The 23,364-nt window shown below is 49.8% G+C and overlaps 6 protein-coding genes across 6 annotated transcripts; 4 read left to right on the plus strand and 2 right to left on the minus strand.

The window, feature by feature from the left end:
• Nucleotides 1–249: 249 nt before the first annotated feature.
• Nucleotides 250–1,285, plus strand: Aspvir_002749 (SIR2 family NAD-dependent protein deacylase; the record flags this gene model as incomplete). Its single annotated transcript, XM_043274346.1, has 2 exons — nt 250–580; nt 654–1,285. 2 exons carry the CDS (start codon nt 250–252, stop codon nt 1,283–1,285), a joined length of 963 nt encoding a protein of 320 aa, XP_043130281.1.
• An 821-nt stretch (nt 1,286–2,106) lies between these two features.
• Aspvir_002750 (putative SNF2 family helicase/ATPase) lies at nt 2,107–5,610 on the plus strand (the record flags this gene model as incomplete). Its single annotated transcript, XM_043274347.1, has 2 exons — nt 2,107–5,139; nt 5,191–5,610. 2 exons carry the CDS (start codon nt 2,107–2,109, stop codon nt 5,608–5,610), a joined length of 3,453 nt encoding a protein of 1,150 aa, XP_043130282.1.
• A 3,928-nt stretch (nt 5,611–9,538) lies between these two features.
• On the plus strand, nt 9,539–11,661 carry Aspvir_002751 (serine/threonine-protein kinase; the record flags this gene model as incomplete). The annotated part of the gene is made up of 7 exons (XM_043274348.1): nt 9,539–9,581; nt 9,681–9,803; nt 9,874–9,985; nt 10,046–10,250; nt 10,321–10,476; nt 10,536–11,080; nt 11,139–11,661. The coding sequence occupies 7 exons, from the start codon at nt 9,539–9,541 to the stop codon at nt 11,659–11,661; spliced, it is 1,707 nt and encodes a 568-aa protein (XP_043130283.1).
• Nucleotides 11,662–13,356: 1,695 nt separating this feature from the next.
• exg2 (putative exo-beta-1,3-glucanase) lies at nt 13,357–15,988 on the plus strand (the record flags this gene model as incomplete). The annotated part of the gene is made up of 3 exons (XM_043274349.1): nt 13,357–14,442; nt 14,497–15,509; nt 15,574–15,988. The coding sequence occupies 3 exons, from the start codon at nt 13,357–13,359 to the stop codon at nt 15,986–15,988; spliced, it is 2,514 nt and encodes an 837-aa protein (XP_043130284.1).
• A 298-nt stretch (nt 15,989–16,286) lies between these two features.
• Aspvir_002753 (uncharacterized protein) lies at nt 16,287–20,446 on the minus strand (the record flags this gene model as incomplete). Its single annotated transcript, XM_043274350.1, has 2 exons — nt 16,287–16,604; nt 16,658–20,446. The coding sequence occupies 2 exons, from the start codon at nt 20,444–20,446 to the stop codon at nt 16,287–16,289; spliced, it is 4,107 nt and encodes a 1,368-aa protein (XP_043130285.1).
• Nucleotides 20,447–22,016: 1,570 nt separating this feature from the next.
• Aspvir_002754 (uncharacterized protein) lies at nt 22,017–22,599 on the minus strand (the record flags this gene model as incomplete). Its single annotated transcript, XM_043274351.1, has 2 exons — nt 22,017–22,342; nt 22,410–22,599. 2 exons carry the CDS (start codon nt 22,597–22,599, stop codon nt 22,017–22,019), a joined length of 516 nt encoding a protein of 171 aa, XP_043130286.1.
• Nucleotides 22,600–23,364: the final 765 nt, after the last annotated feature.

The raw sequence follows: 23,364 nt of genomic DNA on the forward strand, positions 1-23,364 counted from the left end.
CCAGTTGACGGCGGATTCCGCCCACTGGATCTACCCCTCTTGGACCAATAATACCGCAGCTAGTTCTTAGCTACCCCACGTCATCCACGATTGCTGCTTGGCTGTATGATAAGCAGAGTAAAAGCGACGGTTCAATCGTCAATCATTTAGATATGAGCCCCACGCTCTGAATACAATTCAAACTGGCTTGCTAAAGAGTCTCTTTTTATATATGAACCATACAGCTTAGGAGCGGTGACCTGCAACATTATGGCCTCGTCGGCAATACCAGCAGCTGATCTCCGATCGTTTACTGAGTACTTGAAAGGGTGTAAACGTATACTGGCACTCTTGGGGGCTGGTATATCTGCATCTTCTGGACTCCCCACATTTCGAGGAGCCGGTGGCCTCTGGCGATCTTATGAGGCCACCGATTTGGCGACGCCTGAGGCCTTCGAGGCCAACCCGGACCTAGTATGGCAGTTTTACAGCTACCGAAGACACATGGCACTCAAAGCGAAGCCTAATCGCGCGCACTACGCGCTTGCGGAGCTTGCAAGGAGGAATAAGGACTTCATTACTCTCACACAGAATGTTGATGGTACTGTCTAGACTGCATAATTTGGTGCTGGTGTAGCCTAGTTGAACAAGGCTGATGAATGGGCGCTTTGTAGGTCTTTCACAACGCGCAAACCATCCCTCGGAACAGCTTCACCTCCTCCACGGGTCACTTTTCACAGTGAAATGTACCTCATTCTACTGCAACTATGTGCGCGAGAATGACTTTACCGATCCGATAGTCCCCGCGCTTGCCATACCAAAAGGTGTCCCGGACTTGAGTCCATCTGCTGAAGATAAGACCGGCGAGGAGGCCTCGAAGGCGCTATCTAACGCATTAAGGATGGAAGAGGAAATGGAACTGGACATATCAGACGAGAACGTCCCGCTCTCTACTTTGAGTCGGGATGTCCTGCCACATTGTCCAGAATGTAAGGAAGGGCTTTTGCGGCCCGGGGTGGTCTGGTTTGGAGAAAGTTTACCCTTACACACACTCGAAATGGTGGACAATTGGCTAAATTCTGGTCCCGGCGTGGATCTGATCTTGGTGATTGGAACAAGTTCAAGAGTCTACCCAGCTGCAGGCTATGTTGATAAGGCGCGTGCGAGAGGGGCCCGAGTCGCAGTGGTCAATATGGATCGCAATGATGTTGGATATTCTGGCTTGAAAAAGGGTGATTGGTTCTTCCAAGGAGACGCGGGTGTTATAGTCCCGGAGATATTGAAGGGTGTTATTGGAGATATTTAGGGATGCTGGGCTTCACGATTTGTTTTCTTGACACTTAGCGAAGAGTGTACCTCTCATACAGAGACTAGGATACATATTTTCCCCTTCGATTTTGGATCGGAAAGAGATTTCGTAGAAATATTCTATGTTTATAACTAGGAAAGAGTGATGTTAAAGAAAACGGTGGGCTAAAAGAAAAGCCCATAATCGTCGCTTTGACGCCATTGTCGGTCGAGGGATATCCGGCCATTATCGTTGAAAACTGTTCGTTATCACCTTGTTTCGACTTTATCGATAAGAATAGCCTCAGGCGCTAAGGCATGTACACACGGTTGCTGGGGCAAAATCCCAAACAAAACGCTATCGATAATAATGTGGCATGTCGGCACTAACGATACGGATTTTTACCACAAACAGCTCCACCAGAAGATCTAGCTTATCAAAGGTCAAGCACAGGGAATGCTGATTTCTACTCAAGTCTGATTATTCGAGGCCAGTACCAGGATTTGGCTCTTCTACGTGGCTATTATAGCTTGTCGAATACAACTAGCAGCGGCATCGAACATGAGCACCTAGCCTGCTAATACTCTTAAGTTGCCGCGTTCTCAAAGCAACATTGAAGAATTCACTGTACAGACAGATGACAGACTATTGACTCTGCTTGGATCTGCAATATCATACCTTGCCTTCACCTGCCTTTCAGCCCCTCTGCAGCACACCACCTGCCAAGTGCCACCACGAAAATCAATCATCCGAAACAGACTCAACAAGAGAAAACCGGATGACACTTGCTTCTTAAATCTGACGGACTTCCGAGAAACGTTCACAATAACCACGACTCAATGGCTAAAGAAAGCGACGCGCCGCCGTCGTACCCGATGACCCCTCGGCGGCCAAACGAGCACACCCAGCGTCCTCTCTCACAACAACCTGAATTTGGGAAACCTTCTCCTCTCGGCCCATATCAACGTCCAAACCCACCCCACCAGCAACAGTCTAACCATCCTTTCAATATCCCAAAGCCGAATCGGGCTCGACCTGAACATCACAGGCCTGCACCGCAGTCAAGACCATACAATGCTCCTCACCCTGGTGTAAACCATCAGGGTCATAGACCACCTGGTGGCTCGAGTGGACCTGTTGCATCCACACCGAAGCGTAGCGAGCCGTTCGATCCTTTCAAGCCCGTTCGACCTTCGGCCTATAACAACTACCGAAACTCGCGTCCGGTCAACAACGATGTTGTGGAGATTCGCCGTCCGGAGAATATCACCTTCACCACCCCTCGAGCTCCCAAGACTTTCTATGCATCTTCAGCCATCAAAATGGACCAAGCATCCAAAAATCTCAGCAACTTCGTTGATCTTACCCGAGAGGGAGGGTTTACACCCAGCACTAGACCTCGCAATATGGGGTTCGGGTCAATGGACGTCAACAGCTATGTGGACCCCGTCAAAGCCAACGAAAACATCAAAGCTCTGCTTGAAGGGGCCTTTACGGATGAGGATGACAAGCAACGATCAAAGGCAAAGAGCCGGAAAAAGAGCAAGCACCGGAAGAAGAAGAAGAAGAAGAGCAAGGAACAAAAGAAGGAGGGCACCTCTGAAATCGATGACCTAGCCGCCCAACTGGAAGGAGTTACCGTCAACGAGTCACGCGCTGCTATTGAAAAGAGTGAACTGGATGAGCTGAAGGCAAAAGACAGCATTGATAAAGCAAACAAAGGGGAAACCAGGGATGACGAGAAGGTATCTCAAGATGAAGCCGAAGACGACGAGCAAAGGTGCGAAGAAGATGATGAGGAGGAAGAAGAAGAGGAGGAGGAGGACGAAGAGGAAGAAGATGATGGGACAGTCGAAGGCTTGAAGGTTAAGTTACTCCCTCATCAAAGGGAAGGAGTGAATTGGATGTGTGACAAAGAGAGAGGCGCAAGCAACGCCAAAGGAGTGCTTCCCAAAGGTGGTATACTCGCAGATGATATGGGCCTGGGAAAGACTGTTCAGACTATCGCCCTGTTACTCACCAACCAGAAATCTTCGGACAAGTTCAGGGCTGGCGCCTCCAAAGCGGATGACGACAGCAGTGACGAACAAGACAATGAGAGGTCGCGCAAGGTCCCTCCTGGGCTTAGCAAGTCGACTCTAGTTGTTGCCCCATTGGCATTGATTAAACAGTGGGAGTCAGAAATAGCAACCAAGGTCGAGGACTCTCATAAGCTACGAGTTTGTGTCTACCACGGGAATACTCGCGCGAAAGCAACGGACAACCTGGACACCTACGATGTGGTGATTACGACATATGGCACCTTAACTTCCGAGTATGGAGCTGTCGATAAGAACAAGAAGAAATCGGGACTTTTCTCTGTTTATTGGTACCGGATAGTCCTAGACGAAGCGCATACCATCAAGAATCGAAATGCCAAGGCAACGCAGTCGGCGTGCGCGCTTAATGCAGAATATAGATGGTGTTTGTCGGGAACGCCAATGCAGAACAACTTGGACGAGCTTCAGAGTTTGATCAAATTTCTGCGGATCAAACCCTACAACGATCTTGCGGCTTGGAAGGATCAGATTACAAGGCCGTTGGCTAACGGACGTGGAGCCCTTGCGATTGAGCGCTTACAGGTCTATCTGAAGGCGTTCATGAAGCGGCGCACTAAGGACGTTTTGAAGCTGCATTCCAACCTCAAGCCCAGCGGATCAGGTGCCGACGGGAAGCAGAAGAAGTCGACCGGCTTCCAGATCACCAAACGGGAAGTCATCAAGGTAGCTGCAGAGTTCATGCCCGGTGAGATGAACTTTTATAAACGTCTCGAACAGCGAACGGAAAACAGCCTCGAGAAGATGATGGGCGGCTCCAAAGTCGACTATGCCGGTGCTTTGGTCTTACTGCTACGTCTACGGCAATCATGCAACCATCCAGATCTGGTCAAGAGCGATCTTGCAAAGGACAAAGACATTCTTTTGCAGAATGGGACCTCTAGTAGCCAATCTCTCTCTGGAAAGCAGGACGATCTCGATAGTATGGCTGATCTCTTTGGAGCTCTGAGTGTCGTTTCGAAAAAATGCGATGTTTGCCAGACAGAGCTGAGCAAGGAGGAAGTAACGAGCGGTTCCACCAGATGTGGCGAGTGCGAGGCCGATCTAAAGACTACGCTTGGTGGTATCGATTCAGGCAAGAAAAAGAGCTCTCACAAGCCGAGAATAGAGGTGGATCTCACCGACTCACCATCGAATAAATTCTCCGAAACGCAGAAGGCTCGAGCTCGGAGAAGCAGGAAGATTGTTATTGACAGCGACGACGAGGACGAGGACGATGGGGAGTGGATAGTCCCAAATGGCCAACGCGGTTTGCCTAATCTTGGAAAAGCTGGCGGAACTGATGACGAAGATGCTGAAGGAGGAGGCGAATGGCTGAGTTCCGAGGACTCTGAGACTGATAAGGACGGTGGTCCTGAATCCCCAACACGGAGGCCTGCCATTGTTTCCAATTCGAGAAAAAGTCAGGGTTCGAAGTCGGACACCGATGAGGATATTTATCTGAATCCTGGTGACGATGAAACTCAAGTCCTGCCTTCCACCAAGATCCGGCATTTGATGAAGATCCTTAGACGTGAAGCTGGCGACTACAAGTTCATTGTCTTCTCGGTCTTCACTTCGATGCTTGACAAGATCGAACCGTTCTTGAAGCGTGCTGGCATTGGCTTTGCAAGATACGACGGGAGCATGCGAAACGACCTTCGAGAGGCCAGTCTGGATAGATTGAGGCAAAACAGTGCAACTCGGGTGCTACTCTGCAGTTTGCGCGCCGGTGCCCTGGGACTCAACCTTACGGCTGCAAGTCGAGTCGTGATCTTGGAACCATTTTGGAATCCTGTAAGTGACCACGGCGAACTGGTGATTACGATTGACTAATGAAGTTTCTAGTTCGTTGAGGAACAGGCCATTGATCGAGTCCATCGACTTAACCAGACGGTTGATGTCAAGATTTACAAGATGATTATCAAAGACACCGTCGAAGAGCGGATCCTGGAATTGCAAGACCGCAAGCGCGAGTTGGCCAATCTCACTATTGAAGGCAAGAGCGCAGCTGGCAAGCTTACGATGAACGATATGATGGCCCTCTTTGGTCGCGATGCCGAAGCACGCTTCTCTGGCGACCGGGGAAACATTGACGTTATCAAACCCGGGGCCTCATTGACAGAAGCCAGCGCCTCTAGTTCCAAATATAACGGAAACGGAGGAAGTAGTCGGCCGTGGGGCCAGTCCAGTTCGCAAGACCGGAATCGCCAAGCGGAGAAGCGGGCTCCTAGGGCTGAGGATTCGGTATATGGACGACGCTGGTGAGCGGCAGCGTTACATGCACAGGCACGATAAGAAAGCGTTGTGGATTAGCATTTGGGAGTTTCAAGTTTGGATAATTGGGGTCATTCTATGGAGAGGCAAGGCTATGCGGAGATAGGATTCTAAACGGCGTTCTTGATATAGGGCATTATTTCGGGTATTATATTGGTCGTTTGACGGGTGCACATATCATTCAGGAATGGATACTTGATCTTTAATGACTGGTTTGAATGGTATGAGAAGTCAAGCAGTCGAGCAGATAGTAATAGACATGCAAGACGATCCTTAGACTTATAAGTTATGACCTGTATCAATCAAATTTTCCTGACAGGTCGACAAAGATACGGCGTGGATCTATCACATCCGCCGCCCGTCACAGGCAACAATCTACTGTCTTAGACTAATCTATGCACGGCAGTAAGTGGCTGAGGCTGTCAGATCACATGTAGACAATAATGGGACGTGCAGATCGGAGAGGCAAAATCTTGGATACAGTAGCGGGCTAGCGGGCTACGAGTAGGGTAATTGCTCCGTCCTAACGAACGGCAATAATGAGGATAAGGTAGGCAAGGCACCTAAGGACTAAGGTAGATAGTCTGCTCGGAAATATGAAATGGTGGACCCCGATTGGGTTTTCCGGTTGGGATATGCTTTTATAGAGATGATAGATGGAGCGGAGAGATCACTGATCCATCATATTCGGGTGATCTCTTGGGAGATGCGGATGATGAATGCAAGGGCCGTACATGAGGATGATGTATCGTCTCTGTAGGAAGGGTTTTGCAGTTGACATAGCTTCTAATTCCATGAGGAGGTGCACACCGTCAGAATAAATACCTTAAGGTAGATGTTTCTCCTTTATCAGCCACAAGACGATAAACTCCACAAAGGAATCAAGCCACCCAATGGTAAGAACATGTGGAAAATAGAAAGTTAGAAACAACTAGATACCACTATGTAAGCCAGCCGGGTTCGTTTATCTGGAGAGCACCCCTATCTGGAGTAGCTTGAAGTATAATATTTTTTGAGCTCTGTACTCTGCATTCATGATATTTGGTCGCCAAAACAATTCAGTCTCAAAGGCTGTCGCCAGCTCATTATCAGACATGTCCTAGTCTACTCCTGACTCCCGAGATATCTAGAGGTCCATAAGTACGGAGTAACTGCGTATTAGCAATTAGCACTGTCCTCTGTGGATCTTCTCTCTGGCCCTTCAAAAACGATCGGCACAGGTTCGACGGTTGACGACAAATCCTTGGAAAACAATGGTTCCCGGCTCCACTAGAATCTCGACTAAATTGATTTGGTTCGATTAAGAGTGTCATCTAAGTGGAGGAGACTACTGCTGACGAGTGACGATCCTTTGACGGCTTCATTCGCTGATTCCTGCTGTGGTCGGGAGGTCTTGCTGGATTATTTGATGTGACATGTGAGGAGGACTACTGGGAGGCGGCAGCGTTGTCTCCATAGTCCACATGGCCCTATTATCGTGTCGAAGTATGCGTATGGATGAGGACACCGTTATGACATGATGTCTGAGACTGTACGGAGACCCTGTACTATGGTCTGGCTGGAACAATCTCAGTGATCTGAAGAGACAAAAGCTGCCGCATGATTCATCCATCTGACGCGTGAAACATGAGACAGCCATCTCCCTTCCTATGGGAGCAGGGATCTGTTATTTCCTTTGCTGTTTGATATGCAGCTAGAGTAGTCTGGCTTGGATGATCTGCAAGCTCCTTTGACTAGTAGTGCTGATACGAAGGACCGCCCTAGACTGACCCCTTCAAACAGCCAGGGATAAGAAATATTTTCCTCGTGCTTTAAATAGTATGACAGCTGGAAGACTGATTTTCGGACCTGGCTGTTTACAACAATTATAAGAGAAGCGTTCTGATGATAATGCGATGGACGGCACTCTCTGGTTCGTTGGTTATCGGTAGGGGGTTTGCCTTTGGGCGGTCAGGCCCAAAAACGTGGCGGCCACGAGATGCTGCTTACAGCTTACATGGACACCACATCAGGAACAAAGAAATGGAAGAATTCGGGAAAGTGACTGGTCAGATCAAAATCTTTGGGAGATATTCCAGAAGGAACAGGTTTGTACTGTTGTCGAATGATGAGTTGACAGGTCAGCGGTGGCTTGTCGCCTCAGTCGTGCTTTGGGATCAGTCTTATGTATGAGACTCTGTTTTCTGTACTCCGTACATGGCTGCACATGAAATACGCCATAATCAGTTGTTGATAAATGACGTCTTCCAACCATCTGCTTTTGTATGACAGCACTCAGCGTAGATGGGGCCATGGACGTGAGCACCTTCGGCGTCAACTCTCCCCTTGAGAGTATCTGGAATCCCCAGTTAAGCATAGTAGCAATATGATCATGAGTTCATCACAAGCATTCGGGAGTTCCCCACGATACTTTTACCTTTGGTATGAATAGCTAAGGGTATTATTATTCGGCAAAGTCCCCATCGTTCCATATTCAAGGACCCGCCCTAAGACGACTATCGGTTGATTCTCCAATGTCCAAGGCTCCAAGACATGCTTAGTTTTGCTATTCCACTGCGGTCTCTCTAGTCAGTACTTAGTAGTATTCCCATTTGGTTCCCCCATTCTGATTTGTTTTCCTCTTTCACCTGTGAGCCTGTGTCCAGATTCAGGATCTTGTACTTCGTAAACCACGCCTCTTCCCATTCGCTCGTGGGCCCAAGCGGCATCTCTTCTGTCTCCTGGATGGGGACGCCACTTTGGGTACGTTCATTCTTCACATCGCTTTGACCAAATAATCATAATACAGCGTAGATAGCTCCGACTATTCCGTAGCAGCCTCCGAAACCCCCTATCCCTTCTTTGGTAGTTACTATTCGGTGGACTGCTCTCATTCTCCACGCTGGTCAAAACCTGCACTTTCCCCATCTGGGTTCTTTGAGACAGCAAGCTAGATTCAAGCCTCAAAGGTAGCTTAACTCCAGTTAGATAGCTGGCTTGTCCGCTCGTATTGCTGGTGTCCCTCTTATTTTATGCTTGTCAGCAGGGCAAATTACCTTCGCCTATCATCAAACTGTTCTAGAGGGTCCAACAAAGAGAGTTTCGCGAGATTCTCTCCCTATTGAGCACTAAGCACCTACTGAAGTACCATTCTTTCAACAACTCCAGCAAAACTCTCTGAGTAATCGCACCAAGAGATCATAATTCTTCAGAGATCTGCTCTGTTAGGTGAGTGATGAGTACAATCTTTCTGCATGCTGGTGGACTGGAAACTTTGTTTTTCCCTCCTCTGTTAGTGACCCGGGCCGTCTTCTGACTACTCCGTATTAGGGGCTAAGGCACTACCGTACTAACAGTACCACTTCTACTACGGGATACGCTCAGCCAGTCCGCAAATCATCCAAGACTCAAACGCCCTTCATCCCTTCTCGCTGTTCTGGTTCTCAAGCCAGACTGGCTCACTTTTTCCATCACGTACAACATCTCCAGATTGCCTGAGACTCGTTTTGTTACTTCATCCTTTGAACCCATTGCATTCCCTTCATTGAGAGAGTAAGTTAACTCCTGCGAAAGATCTTGCGCAGCCTATCGGGGAAAAGAACCCCTCCACCCACGTTATTCTCCTTCTGTACCACTGCCGTCACCTTTTTAGATGCTGCGATTCTTTGTTACGGTGCTGATAGTTTTGTCTCTTCTTCTAGAAATCTAGGAGCATTAATGTGCCCGGCTTGCCACCGCTTGGAGTCTCCTATACCTTGAATTTCTGGCAATTGCCCGTCTACTTCTCCTTTTCATACGCCAATCGTCTTTTCCGCCCGCGTCTGCGAATCATTACATATCGTCCGGGTCCGATCCCTGCAGCACAACGATTGGGATGCGTCCGCGGTGATTTAACCCAAACGGAACGCAATACTTGAGTTTTCTCGGATAGGGTTTCTCAATGGGTAACTCACAAGGGAAACCGGTGTCCTCCACCGATGAGGGTGCGTAGCGGGTTCTTTATCTTGGTGTGCTGGACGCACCTGTCCTTTGCAATTGTATGGAGCGCGCTCACTGACTCTTCTTGACTTATCCTGTGATAGTGAACTTAAACCAATTTCGCCTTCTTCGAGTGGTAGGCAAAGGTGCTTTCGGAAAGGTCCGCATCGTGGAGAAGAAGGATACCGGCCTGACATTTGCTCTAAAGTATATTCGGAAAGAAGAAGGTGGGATCTTTGATGTCGTCTGATTCTCTTGCTGGTGCAGCGTACTAACGATTTGCTTCGTGTTCTTTAGTTGTGCGATCGGAGAGCGTGAGGAACATCATTCGAGAACGACGAATGCTCGAACACTTAAACCATCCCTTTCTTTGCAACTTGAGATACAGTTTCCAAGACATCGAGTACATGTGCGTTCTACAGCAGGCTTCCTGCATGGCCCTGACAGCGGTTGCTAATATCTTGTGAAGATATATCGTGGTTGATTTGATGAACGGCGGTGATTTGCGATTCCATATCTCAAGAAAGTGCTTTACAGAAGAGGCAGTACGCTTCTGGATGGCAGAACTCGGTTGTGCTTTGAGATACATCCACTCACAAGGTATCATCCATCGAGACGTGAAGCCAGACAATGTGTTGCTAGATTCGGAAGGGCATGTACATTTGGCGGATTTCGTATGTGGCGCCCTCTTGAGCATTGTGATCCCAGTTACCTTTGGCCGCTGACCTTTCTTCCTCATTGCAGAATGTGGCATCCGATTTTCGACCGGGCAAGCCCCTCACAAGCAAGTCAGGAACCTTGGCGTATCTGGCTCCGGAGGTGTACGAAGGCGGAGGTTATTACTGTGAAGTCGATTGGTGGTCGCTCGGTGTTACATTTTACGAATGCATTTATAACAAGGTACGGACTTGCTTTCGCCGCAATTCTGGTCTCTCGCACTACTCTAACTTGTAATATAGCGACCATTCGAAGGTCGCAGCCAGGACGTCCTTAGCGAGAACATCAAAAAGGCTCAACCAAAATACTACGTCACCAACCCGGCTGTTTCAGTTCCGTGTCTGCGAGCAATGTCGGCGCTGCTGGAGAAAGACAGAAGCAAACGAATAGGGGCCACTGGATTTGACACTTTCACTTCGCATATGTTCTTCGCAGAGATCGACTTCGTTGCTCTGGAACGAAAGGAAGTTCCGCCTGTTTTCCGACCTTCTAGCGACAAGACCAACTTTGACGCCACATATGATTTGGAAGAGCTTCTCCTCGAGGAGGCGCCTCTGGAGGCTCGGGCACGGAGACAAAAGCCAAGGGCGGAATTGAGAGAGGATGCAACGGCGAAGGAAATCAGAGAGGATGAGCTTCACCGTCTGATCGAGACGATGTTTGAACCATTCGACTACACCACAGTTACATATCAAGGGTATGTCCGGGAGTTGCAGGCGCAGGATCTATCTGGGTTCCGTGCTAACGGAGTTTTCAGCAATGCTGCTGAGGCAATCGCAGCGTCAAAGTAAGTACCGCCACATCGACTTCATTCATCCACTTCTGATACTCACATTTGCCGACAGGAATCCTGAGGATTGTCTCCCCACCACCACGTCTTCAGCCCACGCTCGTCATTATTCACAGCCTGACACCTCGAGGAACTCGCCGACCTCACGCACTGAGGGTTCTGCCGGTCACTTGACCCAACCCGACAATGCCAGTCAGGGTGAGGCGTACGACTCGCCAGACCATACGCCAAACGCGCAGCCTCCGTCTCCAGCTCCTCCCCAGCCTCCCCCACCCGCTCCCTCGTTCTCTCGGCCGCTTCCGCCCCCTGGCCCCAATCGCCCACGAGGAGCCACCCGCAAGACAAGTAAGGGCGGAGGTGTCCAGATGGTCTTGGAAGAAGCGGGTAGTTGGAGTGAGCTCGCCGACCACAGCTCTACTCTTCCCGCCGAGGGCTACGATAGTGCGTCAGTTAAGGGGAAGTCCTCCAATAGTGGTATGCTCGCATTCTTGAGCCGCAAGAAGGGGCGTGACAGAAGCCCGAAACCTCAGGAACCAGGCGTTTTGGGCAAGGAAGGAGCGAGACAAATTATCAGTTGATAACAGTTTCACAACAGGGCCTAATAGCGCCCAGGCTTAGGACAGGAAGCCGTGGATAATCCCTCCTGTTGGAAAATCATGCTCCCAGTGGTGGCGGATCGAACACCAAAATCGGCAGCCACTGAACAAGTGGAAGAAAGGAAAAAAGAGAAAAAGAGAAAAAGAGAAAAACTACTGACACATTGCACCAACGGGCTGGTCCTTTATGCATTCTGCCTCTTGTGGCCTTCGCATGCGCACATGGGAAATCCACGAGAGCTGCGGTGCAACCTACGAGTCGATCTGAGGATGTGACAAAAGTGAGCGACGGCAGTGCATTGTCCTGCCCCGGTTATCTGTACACACGTTCGAGGCCTACCCTTCTCCGTTGATTTTTCACTTTGCCTACGCGACACGTCAGTTATGAAGGCCGCCTAATGAATGGCCACTCTGCCCAAAGCTGATGCAGTCTCCGGTCGCGCGACAGGCCCATCCGATGCGCAATAACTTATTACGGGCAGCTTTGCGCCGCTGAAAATTCCCTCTTATAATTTTGTCTCATTTTTTGATTCCCCTGAAGTCAGCGAAGGCATAATATCATCGCATTCTTTCGTGTCGTTCTAATCCTTAAGTTGGGTGAATCCGGAGTTGTACAGACGGAGGTGGCAGATATGACATGTCTTTCATATTCCCTGGATCTTCATTTGGTATTCCGATATTCGTTGTCCATGTACAATCGACTGGATCTTTTCCTACTCTTGTTCTCCACGATCTTCTACTTTGGTCATTTGTTTCATCCTGATATACGGCGTTTTTCACATACCTCTTTGACAATTGTCAGGGACTGGCCACGCGAGGCATTCCGTTCAGTATCAGATTGATGAAGCTAGATAGATACTTATACCACTGCATCTTCTCTCTTGAATTGTTTTTCTTCACTATTTCTCAATGGATTTTCGATCGGATTCCCCACAAACGATCAGTATCATGTAACTAGTCCGACATCCGTGTCCTCAATCTCCGGAGACCACGTGTGGCGTCTCGTGCTTACCATCTATCTCGAACCTAAAACGACCAATGCAGCTCTCTACGATCAAGTCTCTCTTTGCTTTCTTGATTTAAGACACAATCAATGTTGCATTTGAGGCTATGATGTTGAGAGTTACTACTCTTCTCGTTCCTGTCTTGGTTGTTTCCGCCCCGGTTGCTCCGCAACTGGCGTTCCTGTCAGAAACACAGCCATCCCACCTCCACCAGATTCAGCAGCCAGGGGCAAAGCCCCATGAACGACCTTAGCTTACCTTCGTTTTGGATATTGAGAATTGAGAATTGAGACATCGAATTTTGATACAAGAGAATTATATGTGTGTCTGGTATTAAGAAGCTCAAAGGATTGCCGCATCGCATCTTGGGCTAGATCGCGGGCCGTGATTGGCAACGCGTATGCTTTTCTTGTCTTTGTTTTGATACTAGGCAGTCCTCACTCTTTCGATCGATTGCGCTCATGTCGCACGCTTATGATGAACGACTTCTACACGCTGCTACATGAGATTAATTTTTAATTACAGCTACGAACCATATCCGCGCTGACACACCCCTCAAGGGTCCCAGCGACCCCGACAGCAGTCATAAACAAACCAAAGCCTCTGCAGTTCCCACATACCGATCGTTGACATTCACCCCGCCGAACATTCCAATCCACGGAATAAAACTTGCATGCCAAGTCACTCCCGAAGTCGGGACCGCTACGGCGGTCGCGACAGCGACCGGGAAGCACGGTATGACTACGACCATGCGCGACGGCGCTACGCAACTGACGACAACGACGACGATTATGACGATGACGAATTGGAGCACGACCTTAACGAACGCCGATACAGACGGGACGGTTACCGTCCCCCGCGTGAGTCGCGGACGCGCGGGTACTACGAGCGCGATGCGGAGGGGGCCGTTGACGAGGAATTGCTGGGTGATGAGCGCAGCCCGCGACCGCGAGCGAGTAGATCTTACGGTGATGACTATGATGCGCGACGAGGGGAACGATCACGGCCGAGGGAGACTCCGAGAAGAAGCGAGCGACATGGGCGGCATCGCGACAGGGATCGGGAGGCTCAGAGCAGGCGCACGGCGTATGAGGATGATGGGCGACATCGGACGAGAGACGGCCGCCGGGAGAGAGGTCGTGAATCGGATGCTGAAGCGCGGAGATCTAGACGAAGGGAAGCGGGGCGTGAGGCAGCGGCGAGGAAGCATCAGAGCAGTGATTCGACCAATAGTGCGTCACATTTGCTGAGCGCGGATGCGTTGGCTAGGCTCGGGGCTCAATATGAGAAGGAGGGGCGTCGGGAGCGCGAGAACGCGAAGGACACCGCCAAAGCGGAGAGGAAACGTCACAAGAAGAGAGCAGTTGTGGGAGAAGGAAAGCGCGCCTTGCGTGATCCGCCTGGCGAGTCACACAGAGATCGGACGAAGGCTAGGGTCGCGTCTGGGGCATACCTTGAAGAAGGGCGGAGCCCCGAGATGCAAGTGCGCCATCGTGGAGGTGGTGGCCCAACAATGGAAGCTAGATGGCGGAAAGAAGGTACCTGGGGAGGCAGTACTGACGATGCAGGCGGCGGACGGCCATTCTGGAAGCGAAAGAGATGGATTGGATTGGGTACTCTGATCCTGATCCTGGTCATCGTGATTCCCGTCGCCGTCGTCGTGTCCAAGAAACACGACAACAAGTCTGACCCGGCAGATCCACAAGGAACCTCGCCTGGTAACTCGAATCTGGACGGGTTGAGCCATGACAGCATTCCAGTACGTTTGTTCAAGCGGATTTGCTCATCGAGACCTCCACTGACGTTATACTAGGCTTACGCCCAGGGAACATATCTGGACCCTTGGACATGGTACGACACAACTGACTTCAATGTCACTTTCACAAATGAGACGGTTGGTGGTCTCTGTATCATGGGCTTAAACTCGACTTGGGACGACTCAGCTAGACCGAACGACAATGTTCCTCCTTTGAACGAACCATTCCCGTATGGATCACAGCCAATCCGCGGCGTTAACCTGGGAGGCTGGCTGTCAATCGAACCGTTCATCGTTCCTTCATTTTTCGACTCTTACTCGTCGGTCTCAGGGATCGTTGATGAATGGACATTGTCCAAGAGACTCGGCAGCTCAGCAGCCTCGAGAATTGAGAAGCACTACGCTACATTCATCACTGAACAAGATTTTGCAGACATACGAGATGCAGGCCTCGACCACGTCCGCATCCAATATTCCTACTGGGCGGTAGCAACGTACGACGACGACCCTTATGTCGCAAAGACCTCGTGGCGATATCTCCTCCGAGCAATCGAGTACTGCAGAAAATACGGGCTCCGAGTCAAGCTCGACCCGCACGGGATTCCAGGAAGTCAGAACGGATGGAATCATAGCGGTCGCCAGGGTGCCATTGGCTGGCTCAATGGGACAGATGGCGAGCTCAACGGCAACCGGTCTCTCGCTTTCCACGACAGTGTCTCCAAATTCTTCGCGCAGGACCGGTACAAGAATGTCGTCACGATCTACGGGCTCGTGAACGAGCCGCTGATGCTTTCGCTCTCAATTGAGGATGTCCTCGACTGGACCACCGAGGCCGCGAAGCTCGTGCGAAAGAACGGCATCACGGCGTACGTCGCTTTCCACGATGGCTTCCTGAACCTGAGTAAATGGAAGAGCATGCTCAAAAACGGTCCCGACAAGATGTTACTGGATACGCACCAATACACCATTTTCAACACAGGGCAGATAGGCCTCAACCATACGGCGAAAGTCAACCTAATCTGCAACGACTGGTACAACATGATCAAAGAGATCAACTCCACAAGCACAGGGTCTGTCTTTCTCCAACGTTCCCCCTCATCTTCTTATCTCACCATATTGACTCTTTCTCTATAGCTGGGGCCCAACCATCTGCGGAGAATGGTCCCAAGCCGATACCGACTGCGCCAAATACCTCAACAACGTCGGCCGCGGCACTCGCTGGGAAGGAACCTTCTCCCTCACAGACTCAACCCAATACTGTCCCACCGCCGACACCGGGTCCTCTTGCAGTTGCGCCAACGCCAACGCAGACGTCACCGGGTACTCGACCGAGTACAAGAAGTTCCTGCAGACATACGCAGAGGCGCAGATGTCTGCATTCGAGACCGGACAGGGCTGGTTCTACTGGACCTGGCGCACCGAGTCTGCGGCGCAGTGGAGCTACAGGACCGCCTGGAAGAATGGTTTCATGCCGGCCAAGGCGTATGCGCCATCGTTCAAGTGTGGGGATGCAGTGCCGGATTTTGGGGACCTGCCGAACTACTATTGATCAGCTTGTGAATTGAAAAGTCGGTTTTGTGGTCTTGGTTTGCGTTGTCTCTCCCTGGATAGAAGCATCAGCATCGTGTCGGCGTTGTACATCTTGTTCATACAGCATGCACATATACATATACATGCATATAACATCATTTCATGGGATCTGTTATCTATCTTAACAGTGACCATCATCTAAGTTCTGCACTCTATAATCTATGTTACCTCTATACTTTGAGGGGTATAAGACTCCCGTCTCTGTCGTTGAACCACGTTCCCATGCGGACATAAATCTCGATTCCACACAAGCATCCTTAGCTCTCAACGCCCTTGTCGAACCAGCCTCCCTTCTCCCACATGCCAGGCTTGTAGAGACTGTCCTCACGGGCCTCTTCCTTGTGCACTCCATCCAGGAGATAGGCAACACGTTTGAAATCAACCGGTTTCATGATCCACCCGTTGAATCCCGCGTCGATATACGTCTGACGGTCCTTCTCCACCAGAGATGCCGAGACAGCGAATATCGGAATCCGCCGAGGCCGACAAGTCGCTGAAACAGAGGTCGAAGAGGCTGCAAGCTCTTCATATTCTCGTATCATCTTGGTTGATCCCATGCCATCGACGATCGGCATCTGCTGGGAGGTCAGCTCACGATTGTTAGCTACACAAAAGTTCTGTGACTGACCTGTATATCCATCAGGACGGCGTCAAATGAGTGCGCATTGTCACGGAACGCGGAAGCACATTCCTTCCCATTCTCAGTCATATGAACGGTATGTCCCGACTTTTCCAGTCTTTTGCGTAAGATTGCACTGTTTGTCGGATCGTCCTCGGCTACCAAGATGTGGAGATTCTTTTTGGACGATCCTTCGGAGGCAGTAGTCGCAGTCTCGTTGCGTGAAATATCGGACTGAGTCTGGGCTTTGGTTTGACTGGGCTCTGCCGTCCTCTCTGAGGATCCGGCAGCTGTTCCCTCGGTTTGCTTGGTCGGTTCATCGGCTAAATCTCCAGTAGATTGCTCTGCGGACCCTAGATGCGGTTGATGAGCTTGCCCTTCCGCGTCGGCAGACGGAGGCTTTGTCCTTATGTCAGGATGTATGGTGTCTGGGCTCTTTTCCGTTATCACCCATGTTCCGCCACCGGGTGCTTCTTGCTTCGAGGCAGAGTCGTGTTGAGCAGGACCTGCTGTGACTGTGTCGTTTGATGTATGGCTTTCATGTTTTGTGGAATCTGTGCATTCTGAGGATCCAGTATTCTTCCCTGCTCGAGCTCGGTCATCTTCGCCGCAGTCCGTCTCATCTTGCTTGGTAGGCTCGTTTTGGCCATCTTCAGTTTCACTTTGCCTCCCTTTTCCTTTGTCAACAGGCGACGCTCTGCTCCAATCAGGTTTCTCTCCATTGGACTCGTCGGTAGGTAAAGGGAACTGCATTTTGATCCTGAAGCAACTCCCCTGGCCTTCCTCTGATTTGACGCTCAGTTGACCGTTCATATTGCGAACTATGCGAGCAACTAGGGCTAAACCCAGCCCGAGTATGTTCCTCGAGCCGCTACTGTCGCTCGTTATGGCATTATCGCAGCGTTGGGGACTTCGACTTCGTATGTAATCTTTGTTCGAAACTTGCTCCAATTCACAGAAAAGTGCTTCAATGTCGTTCTGAGACATGCCAGTTCCAGTGTCGTGGATAGCTACTTCAGTTCCAAGTTTCCCAGTCTCGGTATAATCAGGCAACAAGCATGATTCGACAGTCACGGTTCCCGACGAAGATGTATGCTGAACAGCATTGCTGATGAGGTTCGTGATAACTTGTCGTACTCGCCGCTGGTCTCCCAGTACGGGAGGAATATCAGAGTACTGTACAACGTGAAGCTCAACACCCTTCTGCCTCGCTTCTTCACAGAAAATGCGCGAGGCTTCATGGATGGTCTCCACAAGATCAAAATTCTCGTCTTTGATCAAGCTGATGCCGTTCTCTGCGTTTGTGAGGTCCAAGAGATCGTTGATTATGTAAATGAGGGATTTTGAAGCGGAATGCGATCTGGAAAGACTCTCCCGAGTCTCTTGATTTAGATCTCCATCCAATGCAATCTCAAGATAGTTGATGATCGCGTTCAGCGGCGTTCGAAACTCGTGAGCGCAGTTTGCCAAAAGTAGTCGCATAAGCTGGGTACTTTGCATTGTTGTTTCCTTTTGCTGCCACGCCTCTTTTAGCATCGCCCCGTATATCAAGGACAGAAAGGAGCCCTTCTGTAAGTCTCCTGCATCCCATACATCAGTCCCACGATCAACCACCTTCGCCTCTGAACCAAGGTCTGTTGGCTGTCCTTGGTCCAGGCATCGAGCATTGTCATCAGTCGCAGCACGTAAGGTGTCTCCGCATTGCGAAGCCTTGAAGAAAACGATAAACTCTCGACCGTCCGTTGACAAGGGCACATACAGCAGGTTGGATAGATACTTGAAACCAGGGGTATAGTTGAGGTCTGGAAAATCGCGACTCATGTCCGTTGAACACAAGACAGCACCGAGTTCCTTCAGTTTCAAGTATTCCACCAAAGCGAGCACTTCTTGCGCATCGTGGGGCTTTCCAAGGATTTTAGTTTCACCTAACATCGAGGATGCAGCATAATCTGCCTTAAACAAGGTCAATAAGTCTTTGACCTGTAAGCTATCGCCTTTCTCATCTCCATCATGCGAAGAACTGAACGGACCCTGCATCTGGGCAGTCATCGTGTTTGAAAGACGTTCAATATTGCTTGCAAGTGTGTCGCTAACTAGCCCAAAGAACTTTTGTACTGGTGGAGGTAACCGTATCTCTTCCTCGTACGACTGGCACATTATAAGCCCCCATGCACGTCCGAAGGCATTTATATTGATAGACATGCAAGCAAAGACGGGCATTCCGGTGACATGATCCACAAGGTACGGTGATCTCGCCAACAGGTAAGAGTGGTCTAGATCAAACTCGCTCGGCAAATTCTCAGAATCACGGTAAACCAGCTCAGCGTGTGACTGTCTATGACTGTATTCGAGACAAACTTTGTTGCGCAAATGAAATCTTCCCAAGTCCCTTGGAGAAAGCGGTTTGGGGAAATGCACATCTTCCGGGAAACTGGCAATGACGCGTGAGTCAACGGCATCGTTCATAGGAACTGCATTCCCGTCACGATCAAAATAAAAGACTGTCACTCGGCTAAAACAGGTCAATTCCCTAATGATGCCAATAAAGTAGTTGAAAAGCATGCTCAGGGAGGAGGCGCTCGCGGCCAGCTGGATAACAAGTGACAAGGCGCTCAACATATCCGCAGACTGGAAATTCCCTCTGATTCCTCTCAGCATGTTCTGCATCTCAGGAGGCATACCCGGAGTGCTGGTCTTCTCATCAGATCTCTCGTTTGTGCGTGTGTTGTCATAGACTGCGTAGACCGATTTTGAAGGCCCTGAGTTCCTCCAATAATCAAGAACGGCTCTCATCAACTCGAATTCACATACGATATGACCACAGTTTGCCTTTGTAGCATGCATCGTACACCAAAGTCGCCTCGTTGTCCCGTAACGTTGGCGGACGTCGACTTCGTGGATATCTGGACCATGCTGCTCGACATTATACCACTTGTCTCGAACCAGGTTAAAACGGCCAAGAAAGTCTTTTTTCTGAACATCCTGCACGATATCGCAGAAGCTCGGTAGCCCGAAAAGCTGTTCGGGTTTGTAGCCTAGAACTTCTTCGGTGTTCTTGCTCGCAGCCTGGACGATGAGACTTCCTTTGGATTCTTGTAGCACTACGAGTGCACCAAGACCATGAATGTGATTGAAGTTTGAGTCATCTTCCATGCCTTGTGTCCAGGTTGCCGCCACAGCTTGGTCGATCCAGGACCCTGCTCCTGCGAAGTACGAGTCCTGGGCCGCAGCAGAGGATGGCTCCGCGAGTCCAGAGCCCCCCTGGAAAGACAGATTCACATCCTCGAACGATATATCGGTAACTCTTCTGGCCAAGTCAATTTTTAAAGGGGGTCGCTTCCTGCTTCCAGTAGTCACGTTCAAAGAACTGCCAGAGGCTTCCACTGTGCTCTGAATCGAGGGTGCGTCCTTGCGGTCTTCTGACGATGGCGTAGCCGGCTGGCCTGCTGACTGCTTGCTAACAGTAAGAGTCGAATGGGGACTTTCAGCGCAAGGGGAGTTCTGCTCCTCAGCATTCTCCACTGCCGGTGTTTGCGGAGCGGATGAATCGACCGACACGACTGAGCTGATGGGAAAGATTCGCTCTGTTGATTCTGGACTAAGGTTTGGCAGTTTCAGGACAAATATTCCGGGGGTTGATGGAGATGGCTCATCGTCGATTGCAAAATTGAGAACTCGCAGTGTTTCAGGATTAGGACTGTGCTCGTCTGGGGTATTTCTGGGATTCGCGGTTTCCAAGATCTCAATATTCTGTTGCTTCTCATCTTGTCGTTCTGCAGAAGCAGAGGCTGATTTCATTTCAATGTTCAAGATGGTATTCCGTTTCTGTCAGAAGGACGACAGTACTGGGTTCGACATGTGGGAGAGGGTAGGCTTGCAAAGACTGTCTCATCAGAATCAATGATAACAAGAAGGTTCAGAAGATATATGGACATTCTCACTTACAGGTAAAGTTGACTGCGTTGAGAAAATCAGAATTCAATGGCGAATCCAGTGATTCCCCTCATGCAATCAGCTAGGAGGAGATGCCGGGGCTCCATGGCCAAGTAGATGGAGTTATAGAGTTCACTAAAAGGACAACAAGTCGACTGTCTGTTGCCCCTGGAATCGCAAAACCAATCGTTTCGCAGTGCCACTTTGAGTACTTGGTTAAGTTGAGGACAGCCAGAGGAGCGCCCTTGGAAGGTCCATCTTCCGTCGGTTTCTCCCCCGGTTTGTCAGGACCAGCACCAACAAATCAACAAACAAACCACGGCCACGGCGACCCAGCTTTTCACTCATGGCGATATTCATCAGTTAGGTCTGGGCTCTGGAACTCGTCGCGTCTTTTTCGGAGTGATACCGCAAACAGAGACTAGGAATACATCGCTCTCAATCTGACTATCATCTCTGCTGCACGTCATAAGCTCTCTCATGCGGAGAAGAAAATGCGCTTGACAGCCCGTTCGAGATACATCAAATCTGGTAGGACTGAAAATGTCCTCATGAAGGAGACCATGGGACGAGGACTCCAAACGCTGGATAGAGCCACGCTACTGAGCAGAGATGACTTGGTTACAATGTAGCAAGCGGCCGTTCTGGACTCTCGTTCTGTTCTGTCCTTGACTGGTCTGTCTTCAACTCCCATTTCGCGTAACAGAGACTAGATCCAGATCCATGTTGGTCCTGGCCAAGATGAAAGCTGCATCGGCCCCGTCGATATACTCATCATCAAGAAATCGATAGATTTGAGTAATCTGCATAAGATACATGCACTAGCAAGACGTGTCTCGGGGCTCATTTCCGTGACTGACCTTCGCCTTCGTCAAGACGAGACAGACACATGGGCTTGTTATTTGTGGATAAGCTTCCCGCTGCAATTGTCTAGAACGTTCAGAGGGGAAGAACTAATTCTTGACGGCAAACTCTGATTATATCACTCAAACCGCAAGCTTAGCATCTGCTCACGTTCGGGGACACCGGGTGGGCCCATGGGCCGTATTCAACAGTGCCCACAAAATTCATACCTCTCTTGAAGTTCCCTCAACGGATCTCTGACGCTGCAATCGACACTCAGGCACTATAAATCTCTAACTTTGACGGTCCAGGTACATTAGAGGAAACCCATGTTATTTGAATTTCATTCAAGGGAATGGTTGCAGATAAACTATCCATGAAGCTCTAAGCTCAGCATTAACATGACATCGAATAGATAAACAAGGGGAATCGTTATAATAATTGGAACCAAGGTGCACATCCCTTTCGCCTCTAACTCCACAGACCAAGGACAAATGAAACGTGAAAGAACGTAGCAAACTCGTATCGAGAACCAAGGACAGAACGGCCCTGCGCGTTCTTGCATCAGGGGGTACTTCTCCCGCATTTTGATCTACGAGCGATCAAATGCGAAGCGTGATCCCCAACCTCTGGTCTTCTTCTCATTGCCTTGAGCTCGTTCGCCGGCAGTGATCTGGACGGAGCAGTTGCTGGAGTTCGAAGTCTTGAATCCTTTCTCCAGGTCATTGAGTCTCTGATTCCTTGTCTCCTTCTGGTCTCCTTTCGTCTGGGTTCTTCTGAGCTGCTCAGGGACCTTCGGGAATCTGGGAGTCAAGGGCGTCTTGATTGCTTGGACGACTTGTCGCGCAGAACGACGAATAGTCTCTCGCATCGCCCACTGGCGCTTTTTGGCAACGAAGAAAAGAGCAGTTGAGGATACTGCGCGATGAGAATACATCAGTACATGTAGAGGAGAGAGGATATCGGGATAGGGAAGGGAACAAACATCCGATGACCACAACCACGCCAACAATTGTACAGAGAACGATCATTCCTTTTGATGAGATGCTCACTGAATCTGACGATGGACCCGATGCTCCGGCTTCATTTTGAACATCCGTGTAGTCCTGTGCTGCCGAGCGTGCCAGAAAAAGGCTGAAGAAAGCGCAATAGCAGAGAATCATAGTTCTATACATCGCAAGAGGATGCTCCTTGGCGAATCCACTCTCCTAATACTGTCTCCTATGTGCTATTCAAAATTCTGTTAGACGGTTGTAGAATTTCACCACGGAGAGATAATCGCAAATAAACAAGCGCTGGAGGAAAGACGAGCCCGGGGTCTATAGTACTGTTATACACCCTCAAGCATGGCACAGCCCTCAAGGGGCTTGAGGATTTGTGAAGAAACTGATGCGTTAAAGCTGCATACTGCCTGGTGATAGGCTCGAAGAAGATTATCTCGACCCATGTACACACCAGATTCTGCATCTTCAGGGAACGTGCACTATTTTCAGAGTTCAGGGACAAGACCCCATCGACGAATCAGTGGAGCGGGACGCTCATCACAGTGTGATATTGGCGCTGATTCTCTGTGATTGACGCTCAGGGTGCGACGGCTCGTTTTGTCATTTTAATCCAGCAACCAATGGTAGCTAAGCGCTGGCCGCCGGGATCTGAAGAATCCATAGAGGTCATCTTTATGTTCTAGGTGGAGTCTTGTGTGCCGTTCAAGATTGAGAAATACCGAAGCCTTTCTGCCTAAGGAATTTCTTGTCGTGGTAAAGAAAGAGGATGTTTGCTACCGTGATGTGTTGACATGATTTCGAATCTGACTGCGCTACTGTGGGAATATACACACCGCAACTCCTCGCTAAGTATCCCTTCAAGCCTCAGTTCAGGGTATAATGCACATACATGCCGCTTAATGGCAGTTTCAATCCAAGCTTCTCAGAATTTACTAT

The sequence above is a fragment of the Aspergillus viridinutans genome, assembly GCF_018404265.1.
Source record: "Aspergillus viridinutans IFM 47045 DNA, scaffold_12, whole genome shotgun sequence".
In the NCBI taxonomy this organism is placed as follows: domain Eukaryota; kingdom Fungi; phylum Ascomycota; class Eurotiomycetes; order Eurotiales; family Aspergillaceae; genus Aspergillus; species Aspergillus viridinutans.